Source organism: Cydia pomonella, chromosome 19 (assembly GCF_033807575.1).
Source record: "Cydia pomonella isolate Wapato2018A chromosome 19, ilCydPomo1, whole genome shotgun sequence".
Lineage (NCBI taxonomy): Eukaryota > Metazoa > Arthropoda > Insecta > Lepidoptera > Tortricidae > Cydia > Cydia pomonella.
The window spans coordinates 6,521,068-6,536,714 of NC_084721.1; the positions used below are offsets into that span (position 1 = coordinate 6,521,068).

Below are 15,647 nucleotides of genomic sequence, written 5' to 3' on the forward strand. Positions count from 1 at the left end.
AAATTGGGCTGTGAATATTTGGCACAACCTTTATAGAAGGTGCGATGTGGCAGTCCGTCCATAAACGGGAAAACATTTTGTACTTACGGGATTTACCTGTGACACATTAGTATTACGCAGTTTCGAGAATGGTGCTGTTTCCGTGAACGTGTTAATATTCGTGATACTTATATAATTCCTAGATCTCAAGAAATTTGCCCAAGAGTATATTAGCCCAAGAAGGGCTATTAGATTATACAATCCGTAATATATGTAAAATGGTACACAGTCAAAGCTGCCCGATAAGCGATAAATAGCGGGAAGAATAGCGATAGGCGAGTTTTTCCCAGGATTTATATTTTCTCTTAGAAACAGTTGACGCCAACAGAGTGAAACTGTGAATATTCTGCGATCAACGATAAATATCTCTCTTCTAATCACACGAGATTCACATAGAAATTATATTGATCAATGTTCGGTCGCTTTCTCGCCACCGGATTGACTGCAGCCTAAGAACTAAAATGCGCTTATCATTATCACGAACTATCGGCATCAAATCTCTGTGAAGATTGGCTACCAATCTGAAAATATAGCTGCATGCTACGCCGTAATGCCAAAAAATTAGCTTAGAGTTTCCTTTTTCCATTATCAGTGGGTACATATATTTAAGCTTACAACTTTTAAATCTAATAGTACAATTGACTGGTAGAGAATGCCGTGAGGCATTAGTCCGCCATTTATATGTACCTTTTTGATGTGCGATAAAGTTAATAAATAATAAAAATACTGCAAAAGCTACCGTTTTGAGTTTCACTTTAAATCCAGCTCAGAGACTCACAGAAGCTCTGGAAAAAGTAAATATTGCGCTATATTCTATCTATGCGCAATATTTTTTTTGCCGACCATATGTTAGTCGAACTTTATTTCACGGGATATTTTTAAAGTAATTTCATATTACAATATATTGAAAGGTTAGTTATGTATTATAAATTCGGTTTACCAAAATTTCAGGTACGGATCTGTTATTTATTCGAACATTCAATTTGATACCTAATTAGCTTTTCCAATAACAGTGTTTTCGTACGGTCGCAGTTCTAACCTAACCCACTTCACTAGAAACAGTTCTTTTTCAGGGGGGAGTTCGCAGTTCTAACCTAACCTAACCCACAATTCTGGGACAGCTCGATTTCCTGAAGGTATCGTTTTTTAGGGTTTTTGGTAAAGTGGGTTATATTGAAATGAATACTTTATAAAGCTAATATAGTAAAATATAAATATTAGAATTAAATATTCTGTGAGCTATAGTATCGTACAAACAATATTCGACCCATAATAATTCTACGGTCAGTGTATTATTTTCTTTAAAATTCCATAGTATATTTCTTTGAAACAAAATTAATTGTAGTAAAAATGTAGGATTCGATTATTCTAAGAATAATTTTCTGTAAAACAAAAATCGGCAAAAAGCTTGTCAGTAAGATAAGGGTAGGGTCGAGGAGGGAACAGTGGCTCGGTAGAAAAAAGTCGGGTACAGTGGCTCACTCAACCTAATTTCAACACGAGAGAGGCGATATTTGGGCGACTGAGCCACTGTTTCTGCCTTGACCCTACACCATATAAAACAGTCCCATAACATAACTACTGACAGACAATACATGATCTTGACATTCGTAAAATATTTTTCACATGCTGTAGAGAACTTCACAAAAAAAGGGTTATGCAATATTCAACACTTAAGGGAGTGAAAATGGGGTTGAAAGTTTAAACGACTTCTACTCGGATGAAATTGTGGGCGGTGAAGACTAGAATGAGGATAAAATGGAAATATATCTACTTGAAACTACATAACGCAGTTAAATTAATAGCGCTTCAAAAGCTAATTCGATAAACAAGTAAATGTTAATGAACTTTTGTCAATAAATATCCAGAGTTTCCAGCTTACTGAATTAATTCGATCAGATAAATTGACTGCCACTCGTTAAATTGATAATAACTTTAATAAGGTAATTTGGTGTTCGTTGAAAATACCAGCAACTTGCAAGTTTTAAATGATCCACAAGTCACCGTGTTTTATAGAATTTTTTATTTTAATTTTTTTTATAATATATGTTATAAAAAGTAATTAAATGTTGCATATAGCGTTGTTGTTGCACGGGCATTACATTTATCTCAATCAAACAATTGAAAACTGTGACATGTCAATGTCATTTCGAACATCGATCGTCCGAGATAGTACTTACGTTTAGTAGCAAATGTATTAACCCGTACTAAACACTATTCAATATGTGAACGGGTCCTAACGTAAGTGTACACACTCGTAAGGGCTTTATAAGATAAAAATAAAATATTGATTATCTCCGAAATGGAGTTAATTAGAATACCGGTGTCTTTGAGAAAGTTACTTAATTTAAGCTCAGGAATGCACCCTTGAAATTAACGCAAATCAAAAAAAAACACGGTGTATACTCGTATTTCAATGTATTTTCAACCATATTCGGGATAAATTTGAATGATGTTTTAATCGACAACTGAGACGTCAACATTTTTAAAGTGGGCTAAATCGAAAACCATCTCAGTAAATATGCATCATGTATGTAATAAGTATGTTATTTTATTTTATACCCATTAATTTCTTGGAAAATCGCGAAATATTTGCATTTCTATGGCCGTATGTATAAGATGAAATCTTTTATGTAAAAAAATTGAATTGAGTCCGGTTGTCATAGACTGTAATAAATTTCAAATGGCATTGTCAGTTGTCGCGTTTCTGTGTTTTAATTTTCTTCGCGGGCTCTTTCTCTTAGTAAAATATTTTTTTAAATTTTCAGCCGTAGTAATGACGTCAATAGTACCCTTATCAGTCTTACCATCCTTTGGAATTCGCTACTTTTTGATTTGATATTTTTAAATAAAGCGTTGGTGAAATAAAAAAATACCTTAAAATTTAATTGTATTTCGATACATAAACATAACATAAAATAGTCCACTTGAAAAAATGAAATTTAATCAATTATACACGGTGTTTTTTTATACTCCGTTAATTTCGGGGTGTGGCTAACATTTAAGGAAACTCAATGGCATAGTATTTTTTATTATTTTTCATAAGAAGTTATTAAAGCATTGTTGTAACACGGACATTATATTTAAATCCACCAAACAATTGAAAACGATGACATATCAATGACATTTCGAATATAGATCGTCCGAGATAGTACCTACTTACGTTTAGTAGCAAATGTATAAACTTATACTATACACTGACACTAATCAATTTGTAAACAGGCCTAAAGGCAAGTGTACACGCTTGTAGGGGCCTTACCAAACATCAATTATCCATCTAAAAAAATCAGTTATTTGGAATACCGGTTTCTTTGAGGAAGTTACTTAATGGAATAAAGGAATGCACCCTTGAAATTAAACGACCTTAAAAAAAACATCGTGTACATTAAACATAGAACTCGGACCCATTTTTATTTTCAATTACAGGTTTTGTGGTTAAAAAACCAAAACATATATCAATAAAATTTTAAACACAGATTTTTGTCATCCCTCTCACATCATCCACCGACATCGACAAAGTTCAAAGCCCGTCTTAAATCGATCGACGTCGACTAACTGGGGTGTTATCAAACACTTGCCACAAGTTGTCCACAAGGCCCTCGACAATCCCACAGATTTATCACGGTTATACAACCTTTCTATCTTTTCCTTTGGTTTCAATCGGCCGGAAAAAGTTCGACCTTTATCGGAGGTATTGAACCTTGCGACCTGCGCTTCTCTACTGAGCTATTTGACGGTATTTCAATAGAAAACCAATGGACGTGGCAACTGCCAAAGGTTTTTATAGATAAATATGTATCTAAATTAATATCTAGGGAAAATCTTACACAGATCAACCGTTCAGTCAACTTACTATCGTGGTTAGGGATTTTGTCAAATTCCTAAACAAATCTAGTGAAATGAGAAAGCGTGTCGCGTTTATTAGCTGATTTTGTCATTTCACTAAAGAGTCCGTGATTTGGTCAAATGACTGAATTTCTCTAGGGAAATGATGGTATGGATTCGCCATTTTAACATCCTGCGTGATTTGATCATATCCCTTAGAAATTTGTTCAAATATCTATTTTAATCATTTCCCTGCTACATATACTTACAAACAAAAAATCATAACAGTCGAATTTTATGCCTTAAGGCATTCTACCAGTGAACCATTGGTCCGAAGAGAAAACTGTAGACCGCTAAGATGTTCGAGCACACGGCGTGCATAGTACATTAATTACCTATTCGCACATGTATCGTACAATGTTTTACAGTACATATGGCCCTTTAAATGTTCGACACAGTAACGTAATATGCTAATTTTCGCACTAGTGCTACCATATGTACTGTAAATACATGTAATCAATTTTTGTCACTGTATGCATGGAATATATCTATTACGTTTGTTTACCATAACCGTCAATAAAAATTCTCATCGCGCGAGATTACTCATATCTTTATATGCTATTTTACTTTTGAGTCCCCATTGCCCAGTTCTCTTAAGCCGAAAAAAGTGGTCAACCTCGGAATGAGAGATAATAAGCTGGAAATTCGTATACACCTTCATTATGGCGTTCTAAAGATTCTCTTAAAAGTTGACGAAAACCTTGTGTGCGCGGCGGAATTTATTCAAGATCAAATTTAATAAAAAAACAGTTTTTCGCGGATATCAAGGTTTCTATAGCTCCAATGGGCCTTAAATCTAGGTAAGAACTGTAGAGAATAACATTTGCGATATATAAATAAATGCGATATTTAAGTAAAAGGATCCTTTTCGTTAAAATACGTCCATTTATAGATACCAAAATTTACCACAAGCCTCCTCTCTTCGTCCTCAAAAGAGAAGGGTAGGTGTTAAAGTATATCTTAAATTAATTTTGTCCTTATTCGTGTAAACCTGAAATAACGTGAATGAAGCAATGATTAATTGTGGTCTAGACTCACGACACGACGTAAATTACCAATGTTGGAAAATGCACCGACGCTATTTAAATTCGGTTTTATGTTTCGCCAGGATTTAATGTCTATCAAATTGTTCAAATTATTACAAAATGCTTGTTTAAAGTTCCAGACGTAATAAAAAAACCTGTAATTATTTTTGAAAACTTTGAAAATCTTTTGTCTACCAAAATAATCAAGTAAAAAATAATCAATTAACGATTGTTTGAAAATATGTAAGGTCAATATGGGTAAGTGTGCATACGTGCAAACTAGCATACAGCCCGCCTGATGGTAAGGCGTCACCGTAGCCTATGGACGCCTATTTGTAAGTTAATGTTTAATAATAATGATTGATTGATTTCAGTCATTGGAGTCCACCCGGCGTATGATGCAACTATGCGAGGAGGTAAGATATCGCTACCATACTTCACTTAATTAACTATAACGGTACTAAAATACTTGAAACTGCCATAAATAATATTGAACTAAAACCGCATTTAGACGGTTCAAGAACTTGCATGCAATGTTAGATACATTGCTAACTACAGAGTACAATGAATTCAGTCGATCAACCAAATAACGCAATGTAACGAAAAACGCGTGCAAGTTCTTATAACACCGTCTAAATGGGGCTTAAATCTGTAACTCGTGGAAATGTCAGATAAATTCTTTGTACTCGTAGATATTGATCTGGACTATAAATATTCCTCTCCATATAGGTTACTGCATTTGTCGTTGCGACATTAACTGACGTTTGACCTATCAGCTGTATCCATTCCTGTTACTTCGCAAGTGATATTAGCATTTTTAAACTGCGCGTACAAGCTGTACCCATATAAATTAACCTTATTGACGCACGCACACAAACACCACAAAAGTTAGTACTTTTGCCGTGTATCCTGTTAAATAAAAGGTTATTTTAGATGTGTGCGTGAACTGATATTCTCCGAAAGGTCGCGCAGTTAAAAAATAGTTTATTTCTACTTGTTTATGGCAGTTTTAAACAACAAATACAATATTTAGAAATATAATTAAAATTGTACTAATTTGAAAGGGAGAGACATAATTGAAAATGTCGAGAATACCTCCCAAAATCACTTCATCTTAACGTTTGAGTTCTAACGGTGCTCTCTTTCTGTTCCCGTTGATGTGTCTTCACTTGTCAAGAATTTGATATCAAAAACGGACTTGAATATTGAGTTTTCCATCGACGAAGCGAGGATGAAACCGAAATTACGGTCGTTAATGGCCGACCATACGAAAATGTACCTATTTTCGCTTCGCCGATAGAAAAGCATTATGAACTATTATTTAAAAATTATTCGGTGTTCCGTGTTTTTTATATCAATTTCGAGCCAACTAATCTGTGTATCCTATTGACCAATGTGTATTAATATTTTCTAAATTGCAAGCGAGCGTGAACTCAACCAGAGTTCCCAATAGTGTACCGATAGAAACAACGAACTGTGCGGATTTGTATTCTTAGACGCGTTCTTTTTGTTTCCCCTCATCCCATAGTTTTAAGTGTTTAAGTTGAGTTGTTCAGTTCGTTATGTGATTATTTGTGATCATCTGTGAGAGAGGTGTTCTCGATGCGAGGGAGTGAGGGGTATAGCGGAAGTGTCATGGTCAGCCCCAAGCTCGGTTTGGTCTCCGACGCCCGACCCACCCCGTAGGGCGCAGCCTCTGCTATTCCTGGCTGTTGTGTATCGATGTCGCTACATTATGTTATATATTTAATGTATGTGTATATATTTATTGTAGATGTCCGGTTATATATCCTATATTTTTTGTTTATATGTCCTATGCGGAATATATTATGTATATTTATATTGGACAAACATGATTACCATGCATAAATTATTGGGTGTTGCATGTTCCGTGCCTTGATGTGTCCAAAAATGTTAGATACCTCTATAGCCCTTTGTGTTGTTAGTAGTTCTGTATATTTTATGTCAAGTTTTATCCCTATGGGCTCACCGCTCGGTGCTGATAGTTAATAATTAATGAACAAAAAACATTTAGCAAACTTACGCTTTGTAATTTTAATAAATACAAAAAATAAGATGAAATCAGGACAAGGCTTAACCGTCAGCTCCTAACTGTTTAAATCTCGTAACTGCGATGTTGTTCCCAAGCATGAACTCCGCACCCCTTTGATGTCTGAAGCATTCCCCAATTAGATCAAGATACTTCTGAGATGTTAGATCCCCTTTAGTGTAACCCCCATTATGTACGCTTCCCCATCCAAAGAGTACCGGAACGTTGTGCTTGGGCTTGCTTCGACCCCTTGCAAAACTTGGACTGTAACCTGTACCATTTCTCTTGTACCTATCTCTAACAACCTCTATCTTCATTCAAAACTGTTTATATTAACGCGAACATGAGAACACGTTCGCTACTTGCTCCGACTATTACTTCCCAGCACTCACTGCTCTGATCAGGAGGGATCATGCTCAGTGTCTATATTCGTTCTATCCTGTTTTAGTTGAATCTGTATCGTAGGTCTCTGTGTAGTGGCTGTTCTCTGTTGTTGACTGTTAATCTATTATGTTGTTTTCATGCCTTCTCGAACATTCACAATACTACCAATGTGGGCGTGAGCACACCCCCATACCTGCCACTGGACTCCAACAATTATATATCGAGCTACACCTATCCAACTCTCACACCAAATACAGACCAGATTGATATCCGTATTTACATTCTTCAGTTTTGTATTTGTTTATTTTTTATGTATGGCTTAGGAAAATTGCCTCAGTTCAATATTTTTCAAATACTAACCTATTTTTAAGTAAATTTTCAGTATGTTATTTAACATTACCTTTATACGAACAAATCAGGAACTACGCCATGATATTGTCTGTGCCGTTAAATATGTATATTCACGCAATACAGCATCGAAGACACCGTACAGACTCTTCATGACTCTAAACAACACAGTTCAAGACGCTAAGGAGGATCTTCATTCTTACGCTGCTGTGCCATCTTTGGCTCTTTGAACACAAGTATAGATATTGAAGCAAGGGACATCCTCCTTGAGCGGCACTATGTATATAACGCATCTGATACGCTCATGGACTCGGCACACGAACTCACGCGCAGCGCCGAGCGGAGCGGCGCGCACACTCCACTGTACCCCTCACAACTAACAATGCTCTGTGACTTTTTGTTTCTGCGGCTGGTTTAGAGCAAGGAGGCCGGCATTCGAACTCTGGTCGCTCTAGACGACCAGGGAGGTGAGTGATCTGCAACATTTGCAACACTACTTTACAATTATCTATTTTGCCTTTTTCGCTAACCTTGTTCAAGCGTCGTAGGGCTTTCAGCTGACCCGATGGGCTCGTCGTAGAAGACTCGAAGGGGGTATCTCAATGACTAAGTATTTAAAATTTCGCCACTGCTAAATACAAAGGTGCGGGCCTTCTCAATCCTGATTAACATGTATTAATACTACTTCATATCCATACTGACCATGGAATACCCACATCTTTGTATACTTTATTGGTTCCGTAGTTATTTTACACCACTTGCACAACTCGACATCGAGTGCTATCTAACTTCCACGAAAGCTAGCAGATCGAGCTAATTGACATACAAACTATAATCTGATGTTACTTACATCCTGCATTTCAGATGTTCGTACTTGACTCTAAAATTTACAACTGTACCTAAATCACATGCAACGATCGTAATAAACGAGCGAAGTAAATTCGAAACGCTTCTCCTCAACGCACGACTCTTAACATCACACAAAATAATCATGATTCATATGAAACTGAGCACAAATGAAACTTTATCTGGTTTTACTTGCAAGCTTCACTGCATGCATGTCGTTGTTGATCGAGTAGTGTGTGTTAGGCCCGCGGCGACCGGCGGCGTGCCGCGCGTAGCGCCGCCCGCCGCCGCTCGACGCTCGCGCACGCGCCCACGCTCGCTGCCTCGCCACGCTCGCAGCCGCGCACGCTGCCGCCACGCACGGCTCCCGCGCGGGCCACCCCCTTACGGCGCACCGCACCCCGCCACCCACACACCCGATACTCTCTCTCCTACGATATATTATTTTGATTTGTATTTTATGTATAGAGCGAGGACGCCGGGGGGCAAGCGCTTCATATGTTGAGTCACCAGGGCGGTAAGAGTTAAACTGACACGTGGGTAGTCGAACCGTGAGAACGTCTGTGTTGAATGTGCAGTTAAAACAGTAATCTCTTTGTTTTTCTTTGACGTTTCTCTTGACTAACGACTTATCTGAGATCGATGTTGCGTGTGTTTCTTTGTTTCGATGGGGATGATTTTGAAAACATAGTGTAAATAGATAAGCCCGATGGCCGTTCGTTGCTAATTGTCGCCAAAAACTGTAACTCTATTTGCTGAAGATTTAATTTGAATGAGCTGCGCAATCTGTTTAGTTCTTCCGTTGATATGTATCTATCGGAACGCTTTTTATAGGTATATTTATTTCTCTTTCCGAATCTACTGTTTTCTTCTCTGATACTGCGGTAACTGAAATGAATGCGCGTTTACCGAGTGTGTCTGTTCCGTATAGATTAAATGGTATACGCCTCACATCCATGGCTAGCAGCGTACTGTTAATGTTAGCGTGTACAGTAGGTAACTGTTAGCTGGCGACGGGCGGGACCGCAGGCGCCGATCCTCGCCGCTCGCTCTTCGCCACACTACATATTAGATTGTTCATTTCTCTTCTTCAACTAAGTCAATTACTGTTTTGCTAAAATCACTTATCATTTAGGAATGGCTTTATGGACGCTCATTTGCTAAATTGATTTATTTTACCATCATCGCCGAAGGAGCGGCCGCCCAACTCGCCGAGCGCGCCATGTTCGTTCATGTCATGTATTTTCTGTTTTGTTTTTAGTTCTGTTTGATTGTGTTGACTTGAGTTGTCCCGCCGCGTTGCGCCCTCGCACGCGATGCCGCGCCCGCGGCGCCCGCGCACTACGCGTCGCGCGCTGGTCGCTCGGGCGCGCTGCGCTAGCACTGCTAGCATGCTAGCGCGCCCGCCCGACTAGCGCGCGCCAGCGCTCCCGCCGTGCGCGCGCGCCGCTCACTGCATTCGTTTGGCGAGCTATAGTGACATCATTATTGTGTTGTAGAGTCACGAGGTGGGCATGAAAACCCTGGTCATGCTGGATGAACAGGGCGGTAAGCATCCAGTAGTACTATTTTACATCACACTTTAGTCGAGCTTTTGTCTGACATGCCAGTTCAGATTTTAAAAATTTTATTGAATGGCGATGAACTTTTGACTTTAAATAATGATTCAAAATGCTAACGAGTACCAATTTTCTAATGGATAAAAATGAAGGTAAATTTATCATGACCATAAGTAGATTAAATTATTAAAAAAACTCTCCGGTCCCACATTTTTCCTCGTGAACTGGGACGCGGAGTTTAAATAGAAAAAGAGTATGTTAAAAGTGCCGTTTGTTTTCTTTAGTTTTTTTCTCACGCATCTAGCTATGCACGTTCTTCAATCTTGCTGTTAATTGCATGAGTTTTAGTATTTGATAAGATTCTAAATGTTAGACACTAAGAGTATGGTAATTAAATGTTATCACTTAGTCTCAGCACATACATCATGATACTAAAGGTAATGTTCAATTTAGTTATTTCCAGATCGAGTGTAAGACATAAAAGTGAAACAATCCAGGAATAAAAAATACTATAGCTGCTTACACATAGAATTGATAACAGTAGAACAAATTTAATAAACGCTGCATGAAAGTAACTAGTAATAATTAAAATACATGCTACATCTGTCTTACACTTAGTTCTGGATTGTCGAGAGCGTTGAGAATTTACAAAAAAATCGGATTAAAAAACGCGTTAGTTTGGTTAGGCGCTTGACACACTTGCTCGCGGGCTGGCAGGGCGGGTTTATAACATTTGTGTGTGTGTGGACAGAGCAATTGGACAGGATCGAGGAGGGCATGGACCAGATCAACGCGGACATGCGCGAGGCGGAGAAGAATCTATCGGGCATGGAGAAGTGCTGCGGGATCTGCGTGCTGCCCTGCAACAAGTAAGTAGTTACCATTTTATTTTTTATTTTCAACCTTTTTATCGGTCTAGGCCGTCGTACAGCCCAATATCAACCTTCGTGCATTCCGACAAGGTTCATGTCAAGACGCGCCGTGCACGATAGATGTGGCGTTCATAGGGTTAAACAATAAATGTACATACAGCTGCAAAAGTGCACACACTTTATTAATAGAATTCTTTCATAAAGTTGGTATGTACTTTTGCAGCTCGCTGGTAAATACCCCCTTTTATTAGTAATGGTATTCGCATCCCTCTATAACTTAAACGGTTTGTGAGGAAGCGTGGTGGTTTTTCGAGACGGTAACTTGGTTTTGGATTAATTTTAAAGTATTTTATGTACAATTATTGAGCATTAATTACACTAGTCAGTCGTACCCACTCGGCGAAACCTACCACACTGTACAGTCCGCTTTTTAGCTTTAGAAAAAAGGTAAGTGATTATGACATGTGTTTTTATTTAAAAACACTTTGAAAAATAAGTCACGGCAAATATGTAACAATAAATCATATACGATCATTTACATTCTTTTGCTTTCATAAGTAATCGTTACTGATTCCAAAAAAGCGTTTTCAATATAAAGACATGGCAAGATTGTTTAACTTTTTTGTAATGCAAAAAAAAGAACTATTGTTAAACATTAATGCTTTCACACCTACCGTTTGAGATATGCAAGCTATACCTACCTATATGAGCTTTGTTTGCCAATAGTAATAAAAATGGAAAGTATCCAGAACCCAATTTTATATCAAGTGGCAACAATAAGTGTAAAAATAGATTATGAGCCTTAATGACTGTATATTTATTACAACAGGCTAAATAGTAATCAAGCGTCTTGATACAATTTAGGGATCAACTGAAAATATATTAAGATTGAACCCAAATTTCACTGGATTATAGCTATTCAGACTAAGCTACCCTTAATATGATAATTTCTTTTTGAAAAATTTTGCGATGCGACGTAAAAGTTTGCAAGACGCACTTTAAATTCGTATCGGAAGATATTCATTGGTTAAAAGTTCAAATCTGCGAGCGATTACGTTGTTTTCTATACAGTGACTTACAAATGCACCAACTTACCAAGTCTTGAATAAAACATAACCTAAAAATTCAAGCAGCGTTCAGATTTTCTCAGTTATGAATGGCCTGCGAAGTACCATGCCCATGAATGAAGTCAAGGGGCGCTTGGCAGGCTGCCCGCATTCCGTGGGCCGTTGACTTGTTTTTTCAAAGGTCAGCTATGGTTCCGTGCGTACACGAACATACGGACCTGTTGGTTGTAAACACTAAACTGTTGAAACTCTTCTAATAGGCTTAAGCTGTTAAAATGCGCTCAAAAGTAGCGTAAAGCGTTTGAAAATGTACTTTACTGCATGAGAATAATGTCTTATTAAATGAGTTAACATAATTGCATACTTTCAGCAACACTAAAAATATTTTTAACAGGCATATGAATACCTAATTCGTGTATAATTTAATGGTAATAAAAACTCCTGTATTGTTTTTATTTGTATCATAATCGTAATTAAGAAACATCTCATCAGGATATGTAACACCGCTGTGCACGAATGCGAGCCAACCGTGCAGTCCAACGCAACTACGAGTAGTTGCGACCAATCGCGCGCGTGATGCGAACTCATCAACCAATCGCGTTGTAGCATTCTACCGAGACACACCAAACGGGAATGCCCAGTCGAAAGTATATCTTTACTTTTGAAATCTTTGTTCTAGGGTAACAAAGTTTATGATATATTTGGCTCCTTTGACCGTCACTATGTATACATAGTGACGGCCAAAGGAGCTGACGCTGACTGCACGTAATAGGACGAGTGTGAAAACAAAAACAAATTTATAATATAACTTTTTGAATTGGTGCCTCCGTTGCGTTTTTACCACAGCACCTCCCGCCAAAGAAACAAAACTCATCCTCACTTTTTCGACACGCGACAAACCAAGAAAAAGCGGGCATCTCGCTCGTTTTTGCCCAGACGTGCAAGTTGTGGAATGAGCTACCTTATGAGGTATTTCCCTTGCGCTATGTCATGGGGTTCTTCAAGAAGCAGGTATTTAGGGTTTGCAAAGGTTGGCAACGCATAAGTGGCTGCTCTAGTGTTGCACACGTCCATGGGCGGCGATGACTGCTTTTCATCAGGCGTCTCGTCTTCTCGTTTGCTGCCTATTACATAAAACAATTTATATATGATTTATTAGCACGCATATTCGAAAACGTTTTACGGTTTTTTTTTGTCGCGTGACTTGGAATGTTAATTTAATCTAATCTGTTGGCTCGAGATGTTATTATAACCTATTATTATAATAGTAATAGCACACAAAGAAGGCTCGAGTGTACCTGCTTCCGTTAGAGTAGTTACGAGCCTAAACCAACATTGAAAGTCAATATTTCTCTTATCAGCATTCCAAAGGTTACTATTAATGTTATAGAAACGGTGAGCCTATCACTTTATTAGCAAGTGTAAATCGTCAGGTGACAACCAAAACTCACTAATTACCACCACAAGTTCATAGCAATAGTGAACTGTATTAGTACCAAAATAAGGTTGATTTGACATACCTGACGAAATATACAACTTGACTTTACTACCAAAGATAACTTACACACTTACATATCAATGGATTTGAAACAGACCCAGTTGAACAAAGAGACAAACCAGGATCGACCGACCTGACGCTCAAGAACGTGGAGGGCCGACCCCGAATAATAAAATAAAATAAAAATAAATAAAATAAATAAAGTTTTATTTCAGGCAACACGTACAGTTGTACACCCATATCAGAATACATTTACAAATTTACAAATTACAATGCCAAAAGAATACTTAATAATAAAATAAACTAAAAGTTGAACATTTAAAATAGTATCACGCTATTTTTTGTTCCCGTTTTGGTGCACGGAAAGCCAGTGCCTAAACATATTACAGGTAATGTTGCGATACACCGACATGAGGATGGTGTTTTGCGAGCGGCGCATCCCCTCCCAGAAGGAAGCAATGCGCGCGCGTACCACCGCGAAGAAGTCAGGGATTCTGGCTTCTGCGAACATGGTGGAGGCACTGCAGGAACGCGGCAGCCCCATCAGTGTCCGGAATATATTATTATACTGCACACGGATGGCGCTGTACGATTTCCTGCTGTACCTAACCCACAGCTGACAAGTGTAGAAGGAGAGACAATATGCATTAAATAATGTACATTTGACCCCCCTGCTACACCTGGCAAACCTGCGGGCTATCATGTTGCCACGGACAGCCAGAGCCCTTCTCTCTCGTTCCATGTCACTGTCGTCTCTCATGTCATCCGTCATTATATGGCCAAGATATTTGAACCGTTGCACAATACGCAAATTCTCTCCATTCAGTTTGACTTCCGGTATGTTATCCGGACCCCTTCCAGCCCTAAAAACCATCAGTTCTGTCTTAGCTACGTTGTAAATCAGCCCGTGAGAACATACATAATTTTCACAGACTGATACCAGCTTTCTCAGACCCTTGATGGAGGGGCTGAGCAGCACCATGTCGTCAGCGTAGCTGAGACTGTTTACACAGACGTCACCCACGTGACAACCGATCCCAGTGCCCCTCAGCCTCCCCATCAAGTCATTGACGTAAAGGTTGAAGAGGTCCGGAGAAGTAAGTCCACCCTGGCGTACCCCGCATTCTAATATGTAACTATTAGATGTCGCGTCGCCCCATTTCACACAGTTGGATTGGTTTCCGTACCAGTACTCGAAGACGCGTACCAGGTCTTCAGGTACACCCGCGCCGCGCATTTTACCCCACAGAATTTCATAATTCACAAGGTCAAACGCACGGCTAAGGTCGAGAAAGCATGCGTAGACCGATGTATTATTACTCACGTAATGGTCCACAGCATGTTTCAGGCTTACTATAGCGGAATCGGTCGAGAGACCGGGACGGAAACCAAATTGCGCGTCGTCTATTCTTAACGTCTGAAGCAGTCTGGGCTGCAGTAACCGCTCAAATATCTTGCCCACTACGGTTCCAAGGGAGATTGGTCTGTAGTTAGCCGATGATGACAAATCCCCTGTACGGTTCTTGACAATCGGGACGACAATGGTACGTATCATATCAGCGGGAAGATAAGAGTACCGCAAACATAAGTTAAATAAGGCACAGAGTTTCCCATAGATGACGTCACCTGAAAAGAGTATGTGCTCAAGGATAATGGGAAGAGGCACAGAAAGAAGTAAACTACCAAAGAGCATTTAGTATAGAAGCGTATTGTCAAAGTAAATTTTGTAGTCAACTAAATTTACTGCCATTTTTCGACACAGGACTAAAACTCTTAGAATGACATATGGCTATTTGACCAATGTTCTTTCACTGATATGTGTTAAATATCAAACGGTGTCGCCATCTACTCGAGTATACATTTATGTATCTTGATTTTTCGAGGCACGTTTCTTTCTTAGGCTTTATTTATCTTATACGTAGTTATATATATATCTTTGCTACTACAAACAGACTGATACTGTTATAATATAAAAGATATGACATTCTAGTTTACCTTTTTTGTGTTCTTGCCTAAGTATATTCTTTTGTCGAATAGAAAATTTCCAATATAAAATATATCGGTTTTTCGCGTA

At 38.5% G+C, this 15,647-nt stretch overlaps 1 protein-coding gene across 4 annotated transcripts in view; it reads left to right on the top strand.

Moving 5' to 3' along the window:
• LOC133528364 (synaptosomal-associated protein 25-like) overlaps positions 1-15,647 on the top strand; it is a 66,323-nt gene that overhangs the window by 31,894 nt on the left and 18,782 nt on the right. For 2 of the 4 annotated variants that reach the window (XM_061865731.1, XM_061865727.1), the window contains 3 exons: positions 5,324-5,365; positions 10,077-10,125; positions 10,888-11,005. In XM_061865731.1, coding sequence (XP_061721715.1) covers positions 5,324-5,365; positions 10,077-10,125; positions 10,888-11,005 — 209 coding nt within the window. Of the gene's footprint in view, positions 1-5,323; positions 5,366-8,149; positions 8,199-9,045; positions 9,095-10,076; positions 10,126-10,887; positions 11,006-15,647 lie in introns of all 4 variants that reach the window. The other 2 variants (XM_061865730.1, XM_061865728.1) reach the window with 2 other exon arrangements.